An 8355-nucleotide genomic window follows, 5' to 3' on the forward strand; every position below is an offset into this window, starting at 1 on the left:
CCCCAAAACATGGCGGTTAAATGGACTGGAGGACATTCCTCGTCTATACTGTGCTTGAACGTAAACACGGAAGGGCTGGTGGCTTCAGGCGCGGAGGGAGGCGAGCTCACGCTCTGGGATGGAGGAGGTGCTCTGGCAGGACAGCTCCAGCTCCCCAAGGCAGACGACGTGACCTCCGTGCTGTTCTCGCCCTGCCACCCCACCAGGCTGTACACCTCCCATGGAGAAACTATCAGTTTGCTGGATGTCCGATCCCTCAAGGAGCCTGTTGAACACTTCCACGTGAATGAGGAGGAGATCAACTGCCTCTCAGTGAACGAGACCGAGAGTTTCTTGGCTGCGGCAGATGACTCGGGGGCAATAAAGATTGTGGACTTGGAAAACAAGAAAGTCAGCCGCTCCTTGAGACACTCAAACATCTGCTCCTCTGTTGCCTTTCGACCTCAGAGGCCTCAAAGCCTTGTTTCCTGTGGACTGGACATGCAGGTGATTTGCATAGAAGTAGAAGTGAAGTTATTAGCTTATTAGAGAAGCGAAACGGTAACTACCCACCTTGTGTAGTGAGGCACCAACAGACTTTCACTAAGACTGAGGCTGTACAGCCTGCAGTTGCTCCTTAACTTAAAGTAGTTTTGGTGGAGAAACTAAGCTGTTTGTGCCATTTTCTACTCAGCAGTTCCTCTCCCTATTTTCATCTTCATTAATAGTTACATTATAGAAGTGGGCGTGGTGGGGGGTGCAAAGCGTGTTCGGGCTGCATTAGCTCTCTGTTGGACCCAAAACCAGAAGTTGTCCCTAGTTATGGCTGCAGATGAAATGCAGATGGTAGGAGAATGCAAAGTGCTTGAGGCAGACAGGATGCTAGCAAGAATACTTTACACCAGGTAGATAAATATCTATCCAGGTAGTACATACCACTGTAAGGACAAGTCATTTTTATATATTTAGCCTTTATTCTGAGTAACCTCTTGGAAGTGTTAAGAGTTCTTTGCCTTTTATGCTTCTCTATTCTCATCCAGAGGAAAGCTTGTCCTTTGCCTGCCACTTGTGGAAGAGTTCTGAGAAAAACCATGCTAGGAGTTAACGCAGTCTTGAGTTACGTTGCCAAAGATAGCCACCCAGAACAGATGTTTTTCAGTAATTTCTTTCCAGTGGTTGAGATCTGACCGCATTGCTAGTTTAGCACGAGATTAAAGCTATCACTTCTACAAAGGTTTCCGTGGTTCTAGCGGTATGCGGGTGAAGTTTGCTTTGACAGCGCTGAGCAGTTTCACTCTGCGTTCTCAAAACCAAAGTGCATCTAACACCTATTAGAACAAATACATGCTGATATTAAGTATAAGTATTTTTCCACATTAAACCCATGGACCACATAAATTCAGTAAGTATATATCAGCCCCCCCTCCCAAAATAGGGGTTCATTGATGGAAGTCTGCCAGCTTTAGACTTTACCAAATATTCAGATTTTTTCCGAATTCTTTTTTTATTTATTCATCAGTTGACTAAAAGATGGCTGTAGGATTTTAAATGAAGTACCATGAGAAACTTCTTTGCAGATGTACCAAAGTGTTAGACAGAGTAGTAAATGCTTGGCATCTTAGGCAGCTGCCTTAATTTCAGGTCCCCAAATTGCAGATTCACAAGCCTATGGCTGGAAACTTTTTTAATTGGAATTGTAACCATTTATATACCACTTTTTTGAAAGTGAAATGGTTATTTTTTTTGGTGACTTTTTAGTTTTAGTATGGTTTGCTGTAGATTGGCAAGTTGCTTTTTAGGTGAAAGTCCATATCCCAAAATAGTAGGAATGTTATGTGTGTTTTTGTGCAATGAAAAGAGCATTTTTCTGCATCAAGGCTGGCTTTAAGATACATCATTTCACAAAGAGAAGCTGAGCTGCGGCATGTCTTTGGACAAGTTATGAGCCCTACGAGCATCAAAACGTGTTCTGGGCTGGCATGACAGCCATAGCTGTGAAGCCACAGTGAAGCCATAGCTGATGAGAACTAAAACCTCAGTTGCTGGAGTGTTTTTCAGAAGCAGGGAAAACGCCATGAGGACAGAAAATACTTAGTTTGCAGAAAACTTGTTAGAACTTGCTGAATTCATACAGCTGATGTAGTGCCGTCTGTGATGAAAAGGGCAGTATTTGCCTTAAGCGCTAGGACCCAGCCTCTCTGATTTACTCGGCTCTGCACAGCCATCAGGGAAAGTTTTGCCTTTCGTCAGTAGCAAAGTAGTTTTAATGTAGCAGCAACAGCAGTCACTAAAAGAGAAAACTGACAGGAAACAACATATTTTTGATATCTTAGTGTGGTTTGGATTCCAGAAGCGCAGACCCGGTGGGACAACTCCTTTGTGGCCTAAATTTAAAGGCTCCTGTACTGGAGGTTATTAGCAGAGGAATATTTTTATTACTAACAAATCAAAGCTTTGATTAAAAAAAGGAAACAGCACACCGGTACGGCATTAGATTGATTTGTGCTTTCGTATCTGTTGGCCTTGAAAATGCTCATCAGTTCAGATCCTACAAAAGTATTGGGAGAATTATTTTTTAACTGGTGCAGTATAAATCTATAGTACTCGAATTGCTGTAGGAGAGATGCAGGGTGCATTTGAAGGCACAGTGATTGCCTCATGAGGGGCTTGGAGGTGGAGTGGCATTTTAAAAGCAAGTCTGAAAGCCCAACCTCCCTTCCCCCCCATCTCAACAGGAAAAGCACACCCTGCCTTGGTATGGAAATAGCACAAAACAGATCTACTCATTGGATATAAAAAAAAACCCACAACACATATATGTCTGAGGGCCTCAACTGCTGTTTGCCTTTTGCTGTTCCATTTTTCAAACCTGTTCATGGAAGAAATTATTTTAGGACAAGTACGTAGCAGAGACAGAACTAAGATTCAGAATGATAATGTTCTCTATTTACTGCTAGCATTTCCGTGTCTCTCCTTTTAAATAATTGATGTACAATATATCATGATTACTACTGCTGAGATGAATGCAAAAGCACTTAGAACAGCTTTTTCATCCATTTTGTGGTCTAAAGGTCTGAGTCATTGGCTGCTGAGCAGGGCAGTATGAGGCTTTGGAAAGCGCGCCGTAAAGATTTGCCGTATTTATCAGGTGAACTTCAACCGCCCCTCACAACACATCTTGCACCCCTTGCACTCGCGCGTAGCCTTTGCCGGAGCAAGAAGTGTGGTTGTGTTTTCTTACTGTTAGTTCTGATTTTACGTCAAATAGACAAGTTGTTGACTCACACTGTTTTTGTCAAGGTGATGCTGTGGAACCTGCAGAAAGCTCGCCCCTTGTGGACCACAAACCTGCAGGAGTGTGAAACGGAGGACGACAGTCCGCAGTCAGCCGGCCAGTTCTTTAACCCACCATTGGCACATTCCCTGTCTGTCGCATCCTGCGGCAACATCTTTGGCTGCGGAGCTCAAGACGGTAAAGTCAGAATATTCAGAGTCACCGGTGTCAAGTTTGAGCGTGAGCTGGAGTTTGAAGGTCACAGCTTGGGAGTATCTCAGGTCCTCTTTATGCCAGAAGCGTACTGGTTGTTGACTGGAGGAAATGATGGGAAAGTCTTGCTCTGGGATGTCAGCAGTGAGGTTGGAAAGCAGCAGCAAAGTCCGGCGAAATCTCTGCAGAGAAGGAAGGCCCAAGCGCCTGCTTCCACCAAAAAAGATGGAAAGCTCAACAAAGTGGCTTCCAATGGACATGCAAGAGTTTCACCAAAGCTAACCATTGAGCATGGAGAGAAGGTGAACTGGATCTCGTGCGCAGAGATCAAAGGCTCCAGGAGAGTGTTAGTTGCTGATCAGAGCAGTTCGGTATCTGTGTATCCGTTGCCAGAACCTTAGACAGTGAGACTTCTAAAGAAATTTGTGGGGGAAAAACCACTTCTCGGGGCATTTGCCACGAGCCTAGTTACATCCGCTGACAGTGAGCCGGGCAGCGAAACCTGCTGCGTCCTGCGGAAGGGGATCTGCCGTGTGCTCACACAATACGACCTAACCGGCCTCGCGTTCTGTTTTTCAGTGGCTGTTGGTATTCACTGCAGCTGTTTCTTGCAGGGTTGGCAGTTTGCTTCTTGAGTTTAAGAGAAACGGGTTTCAGTATGTTTAGGGGTAATATTAGTTCGTGACTAAGCTGACATAATTAAAGTTGGAGGAAGAAATCACGCTAACGGGGACACCCGCAAGGCTAGATGAGGATGCTGAGCAGCGACAGAGGTGTCACTGGCTGAGCTCCTTGCATTTTGAACCATTGCAGTGCTTTACGTTACTCTCCCCATTAAACTGTGTCACAGTTAGCTTAAATTGGCCATAGTGGAAATATATATTTTAATTGGTTTGTCAGGAGCTGCATATGAGACTGGAGAAGCATCAACTAATGAATAATCCAATTAGTTTAACTGGATTTTTTCACACTGCAGTAAAAGAAGGAGCAGGGGACACTGTTAACACCTGTTTAACGGGTCAGCTGTCTTAGGCATTTAGTCGTTTATCCCAGGGAAAAAAAGCTATTACGCTTGTCTTAATAAATGCTTTCTCTCTCACGGCTCCCTTGTGCTTATACTTGCTCTAATATCACCAAACACACGAAGTTGCGTCGAGAAGGGTATCGCATACCCCATCTCAGGGGGAATCCAAAGGGCCAAAGGCACGGCTCCTCCTTACCCAAATGCTTCCATGGTCTTCCCAAAGCTTTAGAAACACAACGAGCAGAATTCAGCTTGCTAATCTCTTAATTTGCAAATTGAAGGTGGGGAGGATGCCACTAAGTGGGAATGCTGCAGCTCTTGACACGTTCAGTTCATGCTGGATTTCCCATGGATTAGGCAAACAAATAACATTTTTTAAAAAGCTTTTTTTTCTTTCACAAAACTGAATGCTTGCTGCTGACTGAAGATGGGGTTTGTGCTGCCTCGTTTCACTAGCTGTGCTCTTACCAGACACGCATTATCTATCTGCCTTTTTTTTTTTTCCCCTTTTTGATGGAAAAATTTCCAGCCTTTTTTTGCATACCCAGCTCCTGAAAATCATCAGCCAGTTGCGCTGGCTGTTCATCCTTTACGGAATAGATCCCAACCATCTTGGTTTAGGTGTCCTTCATCCTCAAGGCAGCTCCATGCAACCAAATGCAACTCATTCTCATGCAAATCAGATCATACCTTTTAAATAGAAAGAAAAAAAAAAAAATGTAAAAAGGCAATCTGCTTGTACAGCCTTTAACAGCAGGAAACTTTGGCCCAAGACACCAAATGGTGGGCACGATGGCAAAATGAAGCCAAAACACAGCAAAAAAAAAAGCAGTGTAGTGTGGGTAGGCCCTTTGGTGTTACCTCTCCATCAGTTTGGTGGATGAAGGCAGGATGAGTGGGCCAGAGGAAGCGGTCTGGACGCGTCGTTCAGTGCGTGAGATGCTCAGGAGCATGTGTCCGTGCATCTGTGACCTATATTTGGATATACAGTCTATAAAAAGCCTCGCTACAAACAGCCTCCAGCAGGAGTCAGATCCCCCGTCCCTGTTGTTGCCGCCTGCTCCAGGAGGGAGGATCAAGCCCACTCCGGCGTTTATTCCTCCCCTCGGCGTTCTCCCGGAAGATGGCTAAAGCCGGCATCTCCCTGCGCTCCCTGAAGGAAAGGGTGAACAGGTCTCTGCAGGGTTGTGCTCGCAGGGCGCTGAGGGATAGGGAAGGGCATAGGGGACTGCGTCAGGGGACGGGAGAGGAGACTCCGTGAGCGCAACAAACCTGTGCTTCCTTGGGAATTCTCATGGGTAATAGGATGTAAATATATCTTGTGTGTATACGGGAAGGGTTGGTGAGCAATCGTGTTTCTCCTTGACTCACTGGGGAGGGCAGGGGACAGAGCCACCCCTCGGTGCACGCTGTCCTGGCCAGCCTGCAAACCTGGGGGGGTTGCTGCAGGATTTGCCTCCGTCAGCAAAAGGCTGTCGCCGCGTTGCCGGGCAATTACAGGTCATGGGGAAACGGGCTTCGCGCTCTGCTACAGTCCGGTCGTCAATGGGAGGTTTGGGATGAACTTCTGAATTTGGGAAAATGCCTCAGAGGCCGGAGGGTTCAAAGCTAGGAAGTAAGCGGTTATCTTACCCAGCCACCCCCTGAGAACGGGGCTTTCTTCTAAGTTTAAAGGGAGAAAATCGCTGTCGCTGGGGAATTGGGACATAGGTGACGCTGATTCACCTTCCATTTTCAAAGGCTGTCATGGGAGGAGGAAAGCTTGACAAACGGGTTCATTGGCTTCACGGAAAACAATCTGGCCCAAGCTCCCCCGGGCTGGCTCCGGTCCACGTGCTCAGCTGCTGCTGCGTGACAGCCGTGGCTGGTGTCTCTAACCAGCCAGGCAGCCACCAACCGCGGGATCAGATGGAAGCCACGAGCACAGCTCTTCAGGCAGAAGAGCTGAAAAAAGGGTCTGAGATTCTCCACGCTTAGAGACCGTCGAGACAGCATCCCCTCTCGGCGGATTTTCACATACGAATTTTCGTATACTACCTTTAAAGGTACCGTGCAAACGATACCAAGCAAGAAATTCTCATGTCAACTTAGGTCTCATACATATAACTCTGGTTTACCTGTGGTAAAAACGATCACTGTCCATCAAGAGTATCCCACCTGATGCAACGCAGTACTTCTGTGTATGAAATTAATCATTCCAGACTAACGGCAGCTGACAGACCTGGTAAGAGACTGCTCCTCTGCTCCAGGTGCTAACGTTGCTCACCAGCGGCTTTTAGGACTCCTGATTCACACAGCGGTAACCACAAAAGAAAAAAAGCTACTAGAGACCTGGCCAGGGAGAGAAACAGAAACACGGGAAGCACTCCTGAAAGAAAAAGTGAAAACGAAGTCTGTGGGGAATGCGGTTGAAGAAGTGGGTGTCTAACTGGTCCCGTGGAGTGAGGGTACAGGGAGAGCTGTAGGGGAGCGGGGGGCTCTGCACTGGGCAGGAAAATACAACCAATGTGACAGCTTGAAAGTCATGAAAAATGTTATTTTCTGTAAAAACCTGAGCAGCAGAAATAAGGTTACGCATACAACCACGCTTTCAGAAAAGGGGGAGTGCTAGAGCTTTTACTGCAAATCATAGGGATATGTTCTGTATGCTAACAAGAAGGGAAGAACTTGAAAAGCTTTCTGGTCAAGAATAGGGACGTGGATCGTGCATACCCTAGACAGACATCAGAGGCCACCAACTCAATGGTGACTTCACTTACATTAAAGGAATCGTAGAATCATGGAATGGTTTGGGTGGGAAGGGACCTTAAAGACCATCCAGTCCCACCCCTTGCCCTGGGCAGGGACACCTCCCACCAGACCACATTGCTCAAAGCCCCCTCCAACCTGGCCTTGAACCCTTCCAGGGATGGGGCAGCCACAGCTTCTCTGGGCAACCTGGGCCAGTGTCCCATCACCCTCAGAGTGAAGAATTTCTTTCTAGTACCTAATCTCAATCTCCCCTCTTTCAGTGTCAAACCCTTCCCCCTCGTCCTATGGCTCCCCTCCCTGATCAAGAGTCCCTCCCCATCTCTCCTGGAGCCCCTGCAGCTACTGGAAGGCCGTTTATAAGGTCTCCCGGGAGCCACCTCTTCTCCAGGCTGAACCCTCCAACTCTCTCAGCCTGTCAAGAAGACGGTGCTTAGAGGTTGCAACTGAAATGAAAGCAGGAGGATTAATCCATTCTTCCTCGTTTCATTCAGAATTTTGCTCAAGAGACAGCAGCACTGATTCTATCAGAATTTACAAAAAGCTGTAGAAGATTAGTTACGGAGATCGGTCATACCATGATGTAACCGAACAGGCATTTTTAGAACCAAAATTAGCAAATGCTGAAATGTTTCCTACAGTTGCTTAAAAATACACAGGAGTAATTTGCAGACAGGCGATTTACCCCGTATCAGAAAGCTGCTGGGAAGAGGAAACTGGTCAAATACTGAAACATTGGCTGCTGAAAAACAGCTCCAGCCCTGGAAGTGGTGTTAACGATGAGACCTTTGATAACTTTACTATTATTCCTAGAGGAGAAAGCTCGCAAAAAATGGTCCATTGGGAAGCTTATTTACTTGCTAAAAAGCTGCAATTGGGCAGCAATTGACAGGCAAGTCTCTCCCCCAGGCCAGCACTCCTTAGCCACCCAGCAAATCTTGAAGAATATACTGATTTTCTGAGGATTCCCCCTCTCTGTCAAAGAGCTCTTGCACCGTGAAACTTTTCCTGTTGGGGTTTCTGCAGTGGCACGTTGTATTGTCCTGATGGTTGGTGTTCTCTGCTTGTGCAGCTGTAGGTATGAACTGCACCCAGAACTTAAGCGCAGCAGATACGG

The 8355-nt window shown here is 46.5% G+C and overlaps 1 protein-coding gene across 1 annotated transcript; it reads left to right on the forward strand.

Annotated features, from left to right (window-relative positions):
- Positions 1-4564, forward strand: WDR53 (WD repeat domain 53). The gene is made up of 2 exons (XM_074153786.1): positions 1-486; positions 3280-4564. Exons 1-2 carry the CDS (start codon positions 10-12, stop codon positions 3865-3867), a joined length of 1065 nt encoding a protein of 354 aa, XP_074009887.1. The 5' UTR covers positions 1-9; the 3' UTR covers positions 3868-4564.
- Positions 4565-8355: the final 3791 nt, after the last annotated feature.

The sequence above is a fragment of the Numenius arquata genome, chromosome 9, assembly GCF_964106895.1.
Source record: "Numenius arquata chromosome 9, bNumArq3.hap1.1, whole genome shotgun sequence".
NCBI lineage: Eukaryota > Metazoa > Chordata > Aves > Charadriiformes > Scolopacidae > Numenius > Numenius arquata.

Coding starts and splice junctions, on each gene's coding strand:
- WDR53 (XM_074153786.1), top strand. CDS start 10: ATGGCGGTTAAATGGACTGGAGGACATTCCTCGTCTATACTGTGCTTG. Junction 487..3,279: donor CCTGTGGACTGGACATGCAG/GTGATTTGCATA, acceptor GTTTTTGTCAAG/GTGATGCTGTGGAACCTGCA.